A 12,990-nucleotide genomic window follows, 5' to 3' on the forward strand; every position below is an offset into this window, starting at 1 on the left:
CCGAACTGTCACGCCACTTATTAAAATAAAATGTTCAAATATTCCTTGCCCCAACGTTACCAGAAAAAGAAATTTCACATCTGTTTAGGAATTAGGAAATTAGGCTCAGGAGGCGATAACAAAGCCGCGCCAGTTAAAAAATGCCCTGTAGACAAATAATGAACTGCCTCGGAATGGTCAGCTAAGTGTTGGCACAAGGTGTGACTATTTAAGGCTGCCTTGATGCGGGCAAAAAAGGTGGCATATTCTTCGAATAGGTCTGGTTCCCTAACATATGTACAAGAAGGCCTTTCGCTTATTTAATTGCTGCCTCCCAAATTCCACCGAAATGGGGAGAGTAAAAGGGGCTGAAAGGCCAGATGATTTTCTCGGGAAGCCAAATGTTCGCCGATATCAAGATTATTAGCCTTTAAAAAATGAACCACTTCCCTTAAATAGTTAGACCCGCTGTCAGAATTTCTTCCGTGGTCGGACATAATTACGTTGGGGAGACCGCGGCGGGCTAAAAATTTGTTCAATGCAGACAAAAAGGATGCTATTCAACTCGGAGACAAATTCTAAGCGGATGGCCTTAGTGGCAGCGCATACAAATATGAAAAATTATTCTTTCAAAAGAGCGGGCCTTCCGTGACCGGTTGGATCGAACTCCGAATGGATTTGCAAAGTCAACGTCCACAAGAGAGAAGGGTTAAGACGCAGTGATACGAGCAGCGGGAAAGTTTGCCATTTGCGGTTGAAAGTTGGGAGCTCTAAAACGAAAGCAGGTGTGGCAATTCTTGATGCAGTTCGTAATAAACCTCGTAGAGACAATATACAGAATTTTTCCCGGATCACAAAGCCTGCACTGAGTTCGGGCCGGAATGGAGTAGGGTACAGTGGTAATGTATGCAAATTAATTTGAAATGTTAGGATTCTTTACGAAGGAGGGAGGGATGTTTGGAGTCATAATTTGGGTTCAACAGTTGCAGCCGGCCAGCCACCCTGAAACAAGCCACTTGTATCAAGGAAAAGGGTCAAGGCTTTCAATCTGTCGCATATTTGGAATCCTGCCCTTAATCTCTAGACTCTAGATTGCATGATGGCCGACACTTTCTCGTCAAGGTCGACAACCCCTCGGACAGGGCGTAGCACGCCATGACGATCCAGAACGAGAGCCCGGATAATGCCGAGTAACACTTGAGAGGGAGGTGGTGAGAGTAGGTTTCCAACGCAAGATAAGACACGAGAAATCGAGATGTTAGTACCAGTAGGAGGTACATTGGAATTGGGATCGTTTGTAAATGAGAGGCAGGAGGCCGTTTGATTAGATACAGGTGGATCAATCGGTTCAACATATTTTACATACTGTCCAAGATATGTTTTTTTTTATTCAATTTTTCAATGCGATGTTGATTTTCGGACATAGCATTAACGCCATTGACAAGTGGGAGGCTCGTCAAAACATACAAATGAAATTCTCAAATCGCTTGGACCGATTCGGATAATTTTTTCGAATCTTAGAATCCTGATAAACCGTCAGAAAATATTGTTGAGTAAGCTATTCATGAGAGGCTCGGAGAGTTCAAGTACTTTAACTTGTTGAGAAATAAAATTATATTTAATTCTTCGTTCTGGGAATTGTTTCGGGCGCTTGACTAGATTCGAAAGTCCGAAATCCGAATGGTAGGGAATCCGTGTTTTTTAAAGGGACTTTCAGTCACCAAGTCTTATCTATCCATAATTGTATTCACTGAGGTTTGATGTATGTTTAACAATCCCCTGAAATAACTAACCTTTGAACCAGTTTAAGGTTTGAAATTCATTAATTTTCATATTGGGAAGCGATTTTACGTGTATTTGATGTGTAACGCTTCGTAAGCAAATGGGTAGTTTTCGGGGATAGCATAAAACCGGAGATGGTGGGGAGTGACTCTTCTTTCAAGGAGGTTTTTAAGTATTGAAATGTCTAGAGTAATGACGTTGTGTACGACCATAAAGTGAGATCGTCAATCTTGCCCAAAATCGAGTCAAGGTGGAATTTGTATCGGACGATGGTATTTGGTGAGGAGTTGTCTCTCGTACCATCATTCCTGCACGATACCGCTTGCTGGAATTCAATAAAATCGTTCTTATGTTGGCGGCACTTTCATCGAAGCGTAACTGTGTTTCAATGGTTTCAACCCTGTTCATTTCTGACAAAGACTGTTATGTTCTATTATCTCGTCCTGAATCTCATTAAATTGGGTCTCGATTTGGATGATTCGCAATAAGCCTCTAGTAACGTTATTACATCGTCGATGAATTTTTTTGCAATATCATATACTTTTGATACAATGACAAATTTCGTATCGTTTTAAGACAAGCTTAGCCAATCGTTCGATTGCTTTTGTTCTTTGGTAGGCATTATGAAAGACTGAAATGCAGTTTAGTTAAGTGAAGAAAGGAATGTGTTTGGGGTTCGGGGGCTTTAAACAAAATTTTGGAATAGATGAAACTTTGCAAGTTTTATTTTGGAATGAAAAGTAACAATCTTGGAGTTTAATAATGGAAGCTGTGGGATTAGTGAGAAGTGATAAATGAGGCGACTTTACTTGTTGGAGCATGAAGGAATTATTCCAACTACGCAATGATTTTGGAATCTGATTGTGGGCCGGCAAACCAAAGATCATGACCCGGAGGATATGTATGCACGCTGGTCGGCCACAATAGAATAATTATAGAAACAGATAAAATAATAAAAAAATAAAATAACAACGGACTTACTCTTACTGCTGCTGGGACAAAATCCACCCTATTCTTTGGCCAAAGGATAAAATGGAAATTACCCAAGCTTGTCCTACCTTGAGGGCTCCGTCCGAACCCGGTGCGATGTGACAGCTGCAGAAGGTACGCGGCACTCGCGCTACTTTGTTAACGATTTTAATAGCTTTCGTACACTTATAAAATGAAGGGAAACTTCTCAGGAAATTAAACGAAACTATTGAAGGATGGAATGAAATTGGAAGCGATTTGAAGCTCGTGGACAATAGGAATCTAGGAAGGAAAATCGGAATTATAAGGATAACACAAGAGAAACAGGATGGAATCTAAAAGGAGGTAGTGAAAATAACGAGAAGGAATCGAAAGCAAATTAATTTCACGATGTTAGCCAAACGGAATCAAAACGGACAGTGAAAAATGGCGGAGTCGAGACAAAAAATGGTGGACTAGAGGGGAGCGAGGTGATTAAGGAATCAAAAAATTCGCCGGCGGGAAATTACGATTTTACAATTTTCAAAATTTCTCTCGTCTTTTCAATCTTTTGCGATTTTCCATTTTCAACATTCTATAATATCTTTTTATATTTAACAAAAAATATCTGGTGTAATAATTGATCACCTTAGGATCGGTCCACCTCTCCATCGCTACGAAGATCAGGAAAGCAGAGAGTTGCGATTTCAAATGGTGAATAGACGTGTTGCTGTATCTCTCCATTTATCTTGGGAAATATTCGTGAGTACCGGCAATTTCTTAAATAAGAGATAGTTTTTCGTAATTTGTATGAAATTTAATGAAAAACTATTATTTAAATAGTCCTCTAGCAGAACCGACTGCAGCAAAGAACTCCCGAAGTTCGAACTGGTATCGGGCCATTTACAGGGCTGATATGCCATGGGGTATACGAGTAGCAGGGTAAAATTAAGCCATGGGGTTGCAGGATATCAAAGGTCAACTCCTGCTTACCTTTGCAAGATACCAAACAAGGTTTAAACGGGTTTATTAAAGTTATATAGTTCGTATAACCTCGTAAAAAAAAGAGGGAAAAATATAAATGCCTACCACTTTTGTGCCAACGAGGCAACACAGTATTGCCTGGTAATATAATAAAATATGGGATCTGGTTTCTACTTAAGACCATAAGGAAACAACAGTTTTAACTAAAGGAAAACCGGTGCTAAAGTGTTACTTTGTATAATAAAATAAATTTTTGATGTTGGAAAACTTGTCAGGAAGGATTTGAACCTGAGGTCTTCGGATTTGTAGAGTACTACTGAGCTTGCACAATTTGATACCCCATAATCCATTTTCATTTCACACAACTTTTTATTGGTATTTTTGAACAATTCCCCTTGACAGTAGCTCAATAGTAGAGCATCGGAAAACAATTTCAAAGAGCGTTTAATTAATACAAAAATATCTTGAGAATTAATTTGGAATAAAATCTGCCTAGGTGTAACATATTTGTACCATAAAATTTTTATTGAAGCCAAACTAGAAATTTTAATATAAATCCTTTTTGATTAGAGCAACTAGTAGATAAGAAAGGCCGTTCTGGCACCTCCACCACTTTCCACCTCTGACCCATACCGTAATCTCCCATCATACATCATGAAGCTTCTTGTCTCCCACTCATGATGTCATCATTTCACCTCATCAATCAAAACTACTTACTTAAGTAAAATATTAGGTGAAATAAAAATAAAACAAATACTTAATACAATTTTTATTATATTAAGTTATTGTTTTTTACAATTAAAAAAATTATAAACAGTTTTGTCTCTTGGGTAAGGTGGTTTAGGATGAGGCGGATGGAATCACGGTGAAGAGGAAGGAGGAAGTGCCAGAATCGGCCTTTCTAACCTACTGGTCCTGCCTCCTATATCTGAGATCGTTATGTCTCTTTTAGGCCTGTCGTGACACTCTCCTTGGATGTCGTCAGCTTTTCCTTTTATTCAGTCATGTCCTTTGGCCCATATAATAGTAACGGATTCGTTTTCATTTATTTATTCATATGGGTAAATATACTTACTTTCAAGTTTTGCAAGAGTTTAAACTCTATATAAGTAATAATTAATAATTAAAACATAAATAATAACAATAATTAAAAATGTAGGCATATTCAACATATCTAAAATATGTGTAAGAAAATATAAAAGAAGTGAGAAGGAACAAAAAGTATAATTAAACAACAGAAATATAAAAACAAATATAAAGGAACTGAAAAGGAATGATTAAAAAAAATATTTAAACAACAGAAATATATAAACAAATATAATGGATGTGACAAGGAATAATAAAAATTTAATGAAAACAAAAATATATAAACAAATCAAGTACAATTGCCGTGATCATTTACATATCACAAACAGGATCTTATTCTCAAAGTCATCCTTGTTTTTTAGGTGTTTTCATAATTATCAGAAACTTTTGAAATCCAACGTTTATACTACTCTACTTTCTTGATAGTAGCTGTGCTGCACAGATCATGGATTTCCAACTGATTTTGAATTGAGTTGGTGTTTTATTCCCTTTACGCCTACCAGTTTCATTTTTTGAAGGTCAGTTCTATACTAGATCTTTTACATCGTAGTGAAAGGATAAGTTACCGGTGACCGTTGGAAAGCACAAAAAAATCAGAATTAACAAAATGAATCTTACAATCCAAAGCAGTGAGACTAGGAAAGCAGAAACAACCAAATTGCACTGATAATGTTATCTTAAATAAATAGGATTATTGCTTTAAAATTACTTTGTACTGAAGAAGTATGGCACAAATAAATAATTTTTATGTGTTTATTTTAATTATTATTTTATTTTGTACAATATATACAATATAAATACATTATAAATTCACATAATTATAAATATTATACAGAAAATATGATTACAAATTTAATGGAATGACACTTTATATAAGGAAATATAAATAAATTAATAGGTCGAAGGATCCAAAGGTTCTGAAAGTTCCTCGAGAAATGAGTTACCATTGATTATTTTAGTCGTTGCTACCATAAACTCTATATTATCTATAAAAATATATATACATTAATAATAAAAATAAAATTAACCATTTTATTAAAGTTACATACTTTCTTCTTGTTGGCCAATGAACCTTAAGGCAGATATTTCTGCAAATGTACACCCTCCTAAGAAGAAGACAAGCACAATTTTTTTAGAATCATTCTGCGAAGATGCTTCACTTCCTACCGAGTTTCCTGAAAATATAATTGAAATAAAATATTGATGATTAAACTGTGTTAAATTAAAATTTAAAATCTATCTAAAAACAAAATGGGCGTTTTTCTTTTAAATTAGTTCAACTTCATATATTTTTGTTGTTTTGATTAATTTTTTAATCATTCCTTGACACCTTTATTTTTGTTCATATATTTATATTGATTAATTAAATTTGTATCTTGCCTTCTCAGTTCTTTTATATTTTTTACACATGTGTATTATGACACAATACTTAAAATATTTTATTTGTGTTTGTCATGTTGAATATGACTATATTTTTACTTGTTGTTATATAAAATTCATAGGGGGATCATCTAGAAAAAAACCTACATTATTCCTATAAATTACATATAAATCCAACCAATGGTTTCAGATATATAGCTGCGCACCTCATTTTACATTTTCACATGCACAGGTTCTGTTGATATGTTCAATAGTTATAGTCAATAATAGTTCGGAAACAAAATTCTCGATGTGTGTTTTACTTACTTCGCTTATTGCTGGAAGAAATGGGTTGTGAAGAGTCAATAAATGGTCCAGGTACTTGCATCATAACATCTCGCAGACCAGACCAAGAACCTATCTTCAGCAGAACTTGAATCAGCCGTACACTGAGTGGGGCATACATGCTATGTACATAGCTGATATCATTGGGCATTGTCTCGCTGTCATCCTCGTCAGTGAGCTTTAAAAGCCTTCTTAACGTAGAATAACTCCTCGAATTCTATTTAAAAAAAAATTACATAGGTAATATAAGACATTAAAAATATGTACTTACTTGTATGGTTAGAAGTCCTGAATCTTCCAGATTTGTGAGAGTGAGGATATGATGAAAACCGTAAGTTTGGACGATCTCTCTTTTGTAATATTCGAGTACTTTTGGTTTAAGGCCGCTATTTGTTCCAGATTGCAAACAAATTAGTCTTAATACCTGCACAGAAAATATTGAAATTAAAACCTACATACATTCAGCCCCAGCATTTTTTGCAAAGTTTGAAAATAGTTAAAATTTTAGAGAAAGATTTATCAAGAGCATGTAAAGTTACCTTCAAAAGTGGTGCCTGTCGTGCTATAAGGTCTTCAATGTGTTGTTGTACTTTATCAGTGTCAGAGCCAAGCAAAAGTGACTGCTCCAGATTAAGTGACTCTAAGAACTCATCCGAATCAACATATTTACGAATTAACTTAGCAATAGATAAATCTAAAATAATTCCCATTAGTATACATATATAAATACTGCAAACTTCTTTAATCTAGAAATTCACTGACGGATTTCAAGGGAGCGTTTGCTCGCTTTCATATCGGGTAGCTTAGTCACAAACTCTTTCAGCTCGTCCATGCTCTTTTCCGCACTGATCTTTTCACGGAATGTACTAGTTATGTGCTTTGTCTTCTTATCCAAATATGGACCAATTGCACTGAAGCTCTTGTCCCTGAAAAAAATGGGTTGGTAGTTTAATGTGATAAAAAGCAAAGAGACAATCAACAATACCTGATGTCAGAATAAATCTCATCTCCCGAATTAAGAATGACCTTTTTGGTCCCTGCCATTATTCCATTGTGCCTATCGTCACTCTCATCAAACTCCTCAGCAGGTAATGTGACAGTTGCTAAAGGAAATAAAAAAAATTATCTAGTCACATTGAAACTGAATAGAAACATTGTGGAACAATCCTAACAAAACATGCTTTCATTATTATACAATTAAGACTTACTGCAATTAATTTTGAATATTTCATCAATGAGACCCTCATAGGTGAGTTGGGTGGCCAGCGGACTGATAAGATCAACCGAACGATCAATAAGGACTAGTTGGTCGATCTGTGAGACAGAAGGTGGTGGGGTCCGTGGTTCCTGGGCGAGACGTTTCATCAGGCTGTGCAGCTGGAAGGCAGCTTGCCCTTTTCCTAAAACTTTGGGGATCATACCATACAGTGACTGAAGTGTCATGAGGGCTTCAGCAGCCTGGTAAATGTACGTTGGGTCCTTGTCGAGGAAAAAATCCTTAAAAAAATGAACAGTTCAGAAATGGAAAACAAAACAAAGACAACTACAGACCCTAAAAGCACTTCCAACTTCCATAGATAGTAAATCATAGTCAAAAGGGTAAATATCACATTCAAGATCCTCAACATTTAATGTGCCCAGTACTCCTTTCTCCTGTTAAAACAAGACATATTTTTCAGGCTAGTTCTAGTTTAAAAAAATATGAATTGTGAGCTAAGAATTAGGCTGTTAAAATTTGATCAAAACATCAAGAAAATAGTTTACAAAACAAATTTAGCCGTTTTCTATTATTTATCAAATTAGATTTGAACACTAATCTGAAAGAAATACTCTGCCAATAGTTTAATAACTTTAGGCTTACAACTTCCTGCAAAACAAAGAGACATAATACAAGAGATTTGTATATCAAACCAAATATTTACCTCCAATCTAATCATGCAGAGTTTTGTCCTTCTTGGTACAAAAAACAAATAGAAGTCTTTGGAAACGCTAGCACATCGTTGCTCCCTGAAATATAATTTTTTTAATAAACCAAGCATCACCCCATGTAATGAGAAGAGGAATTCAGATTTCACCTCGAATTTCAGGCATCAAAGCATTTTCTTTTACCTCCATACCAATTCAGACACTTTCTGAACCTGATGTACACATATTTTAGGTCTTTTTCAATGAAAAAATAGAATGTGTGGTAACATACATAAAGTTTATTCCACGCAGAAAACAATCTGAACACACCTATTGGGTTATCCAGAAAGGTTTTCATGTTTTATTTCAATTACCCCTCTACCTAATAAGCTTTTTACGTTGGATGGATTATTCTTTTGCTCGAATGTCAACATTTTAATCCTCTTCCAAACAAAAATTTTTGTTTACCTCAGTAGCATTTCATTATTTGGGAATAATTCAGTCTTTACTAAGACGTCAATGTTTGATTTTAGCATAATTTCATTTTATGAGTTTAAATTCATCGATGGGCGGGATCGGATGGCCCTTTATTTGATCCCAACCCTCTTCAAAAATTAGTTTCTTCGATGGAAAAACATCAGCACACCGAGGGCTCAAATTCGTGAGCCCCTAAAAAATAGAGCCAGGAATAAAATTCAATAAGCTGCAGTGCTCGGGGAAACTCCTCCAGTTCCAGGTACCATTGTAAAAAATGAAAAAAAAAATCCAGTGCTGGGGCTAACCTTGCCCACGGTACTCAGGGCACTTTCTCACACCGCAGCACCAATCCGCCCCAGCCACACCGAATTCTATAGTTTATATGATGTGTTACGATGAAAAATGTAAACCTACTCTCTCAGATTGCTGGCGATTATGTCCATGAGGTGCTCCTCAGCACGAGCGATGAAAATCACACTTTTCGTCGTCGAAGGAATCGGCAGCTTGCCCGGGGTGAACTTGAGCATTTTCATGACGTTGTGCTCCTTGAGGAGCTTGTTCGTCGCTATCTGGCCCATCGGACCGGACAGCTCCATGTCCCACATTATTAGCTGAAACGTTTGAATAGAAATGAAGCTGGATTATTATTATTATTGGGGTGGCTGGACCTCGTACCTTTTCGCCATCGCATTTATCCAACAACCTTAAGAACTCTTTCTGGAGGTGTTTCTGTAAAAGGGCGGCGCTCACTTTGCCACCTTCGAGATGAGACATTTTCCAACAGGAGTCTGTATGTTCACTGTTTCTCCTATCTCCTGATGATAAGGAATTGACAGTAAACATGAAAAAGGTAACGTTGCGGTTATGCCGACATTCATGCTCAACGTTTGTACATTCCCACATAAAAATTTATTTATCCAATCTGCTGGTTGTATATAATACAGGAACAGTTGTAGATACAAATAAATGAAGTTTAAAAAAATTAAAAGCAAGGCTTTTTAAATTTATACTATAAGTACAAATTCACTTAGGAGAGCTAATGTAATTTATTATCTTATGATTTTTCCTTCTTGAAGGTGGGATAATAGGTCATCTCAAAAAAACCACAACCAGTTTTTATCCATACGTTTCGGATTTATTTTAATCCTTCCTCAGGTGAGCTAATGCAATGGTTATTGGTTACGAAACGTTGTGGATAAAAACTGGTTGTGTTTTTTTTTTAGATGACCTATTATCCCACCTTCAAGAAGGAAAAATCATAAGTTAAACTGTTGAGGTCGAAATATAAGAAAACTTCGTAATTTATTATAATAATTAATTAAAGAAACAACTGAATAATTAATTCATGATTAGAAGTATGAATTATTAAAATTATTTAAAACATATCTTAAAATATAAGCAGTTAACATAATTGATAGAATACACACTAAACTTAGCTGAAAAATATAATTATTAGTAATACCCAAGTGAACTAGCATTACATAGAAATAAACTGTTCAAAAATTAATAGGCAAGAATTAATATTGCCAATTTTGTAGCATTTTACTTTCCCTAGCATTTTTTATTATAAATTGCAATAAAATTTATCAAAAATTATTATGTTTTTTACTAAAGGAAAATTTATTAATTAAGGAATTTTGAAAAATAATAAAATAAAAAGTTTTAATTCCATAATTTTGTTTATTGGACACAATAGTTTTTTTTACCGATTAATACTGTGTGTAATGTACAATAGATTGAGGTCTGTAGACAATGAGGGAAGGAAGGGACAGATGGGAAATTCCAAGGGTTTTCTAATTATTAATCATTGATGAACAACTCTGCCTCTATGAGGTCTTACAAACACTCTAGATCAAGGTATGGTCTTAAAGAAAGCAAATTTAGTTGCTATTGTCAAGTTTTCGACCTATTTTAAAGTTATCATCAGGGCAAAACAACCTTAAATATATCTACAGATTGACATATTTAAGATCTCAAAAAATGTATGTAAAAAAAGTTGTAAAAACTTAAATATGTCAATCTATAGACATAACGTATGTAAGGTTGTTTTTCCCTGAAGATGACTAAAATAGGTCAAAAGCTTGGCAATAGCAACTAAATTTGCTTTCTTCTTCAAGACCATCTTGAGAAACATAAAAAAATTTAAAAATATTGGGTTGTCCGGAAAATAATGCAGGATTTTGGTATTAAACAAAAAAAAAAGAAACTAGTTACTTTAAAGCAATGTTCTTTAATCAAAATAATTTCCCATACTCTCAATACATTTCTCCCAACGTGTTGGTAACTTATTAATCCCTNAATGAGTAATCCTGTAAACGTAAACAGAATATTTTATATAGATTTTTTTTAATGAAAACTTAAAATCCTGCATTATTTTCCGGACAACCCAATAACAAAACATGTTATAAAATATTTTTTTATTTCTCTTAAGTGTAACAGTTTTTGTAAGTGGACTTATTAAAATCTACAGTTTAATATGTACAAAGTAGAAATAAAAAATAATTCATCAGGAAGACAAAAATAATTATGGCAACGTGATCAATTTGAAAGCAGAGTAAACCGTCTCAACTCACCCTTCTGCTTGAGCATACAATTTCATATAAGAGTAAACACATAATTGACCCAAACACATTTCATTGTTTAGGTTGTTCAAAAGGGAAATAACATTTTTTGAACACATTTTACTAAAATGTTAAGCACAGCCTTTAATGTCTTATGATTTGCCCGGTCGCTCTCTCTCCCATTTGGGGATAAACCATTTGAGGATAAGCTGACGAACAAAACAGTGTTATATAGGTAAACATACCATTTGGATTTGTTCTTCACTAATAACTTGGAATTTCAGTTTTTATCTTTATGCAAATATTTAAAAAAAACATAAGACTAGAAAGAAAATATTAAATATTGTATGTTTTTGCTCTTCGCCGCTGACTCATTCAAAATAGTATTTACGATATTACCTACAGTCTGTTCAAAATCAGGTCAGTATAAATTCACCAGTGAATATTACACTGCACAAAGTTTATACAAAAAAAGCTATATTAACTATATAAATGCTTTTAACAAGAATGAAACATTTTTTTCTTTGCAATTTTACAAATTGAAGTGAATAATTTAAAGAATAAATAATATGAGCTGTCATTTTTCAATAAGTTAATGTAAAAGCTAGACTATTTTATTTAAATTTGTATCCAGAAAAATCTTTCAAATTAAAAACTGTAAATCTCTAGTTAGTCCTGACATTAAGAACAAGACCATACATATAGGACAATAAGAGCATTTTAAATTATAAATTATTTTGATCACTCTTGGGCAAATATTTAAAAAATGCCTAATACAAGGTAAACCTAACTAATTTGTTTATATTAGGTTTGTTCCAACAAATTACAACCCAGTTCCCAAGTAATCCATGATGTATGACTCTCATAGAATGCTTTTTTCCAATCTTGTACTTCTGCTGAAATTCGTTTGTCAAAAACCTTAAAATCAATCAGTCAATTGTCTCTCCTTTAGCTTTCTTTTACGGAATTTTTCAACTAGTGTGATCTCGTGTATTCTTTTTGTATCAGAATAACATCTCAGACTGCTTTGGAATGGTTCTGGGACCACAGCTTTAAAAATATATATATTTGCAATAACATACATTTTTAACGTTTCATTAAAAAATGTAACTTTCTGTGCAAAAAAATAAAATAAAATCACATTAAAAAAATAGTAATGCAAGAGCAATCATATTGTGTATCTTAATTCTTAAACTACTAATTGTTATACTTAGAAAAATGCAATATACAAAAATGGTTGAATATAAATGTATAATTACTATGGGGTGTTTGTGTTTTTTTTTTAATTTTTATGGCCACCAACACCCCACATCACAGTTATTTTGTTTTTATATCATATGTTACATTTTATACATTTATATTTAACTATTATTGTAATTGCATTTTTCTATATATAATAATTACTATAAAATATAAAATACATAATATAATTACACTTGAATAATTTAAAAAAAATTTAAAAAAGCATTTTTATTTTATAGAAATTGTTTATCACCATTAAGATGATATACTTTTATTTATGAAAATTTCAAAATGAACCTTAGTTTTAAACAGATTGAAAATT

General features: G+C 33.8%; 1 protein-coding gene across 1 annotated transcript; it reads right to left on the bottom strand.

The window, feature by feature from the left end:
• Positions 1–5,599: 5,599 nt before the first annotated feature.
• On the bottom strand, positions 5,600–9,740 carry LOC106665483 (vacuolar protein sorting-associated protein 33A). Its single transcript, XM_014391931.2, has 12 exons — positions 9,541–9,740; positions 9,280–9,476; positions 8,406–8,490; positions 8,035–8,136; positions 7,692–7,980; positions 7,469–7,586; positions 7,246–7,409; positions 7,023–7,177; positions 6,755–6,907; positions 6,466–6,700; positions 5,829–5,954; positions 5,600–5,765 (listed from the first exon to the last, which is right to left on the bottom strand). The coding sequence occupies exons 1-12, from the start codon at positions 9,706–9,708 to the stop codon at positions 5,671–5,673; spliced, it is 1,887 nt and encodes a 628-aa protein (XP_014247417.1). The 5' UTR covers positions 9,709–9,740; the 3' UTR covers positions 5,600–5,670.
• Between the last annotated feature and the right edge of the window lie 3,250 nt (positions 9,741–12,990).

The sequence above is a fragment of the Cimex lectularius genome, unplaced genomic scaffold (assembly GCF_000648675.2).
Source record: "Cimex lectularius strain Harlan isolate CLEC.00 unplaced genomic scaffold, Clec_2.1 scaffold23, whole genome shotgun sequence".
NCBI lineage: Eukaryota > Metazoa > Arthropoda > Insecta > Hemiptera > Cimicidae > Cimex > Cimex lectularius.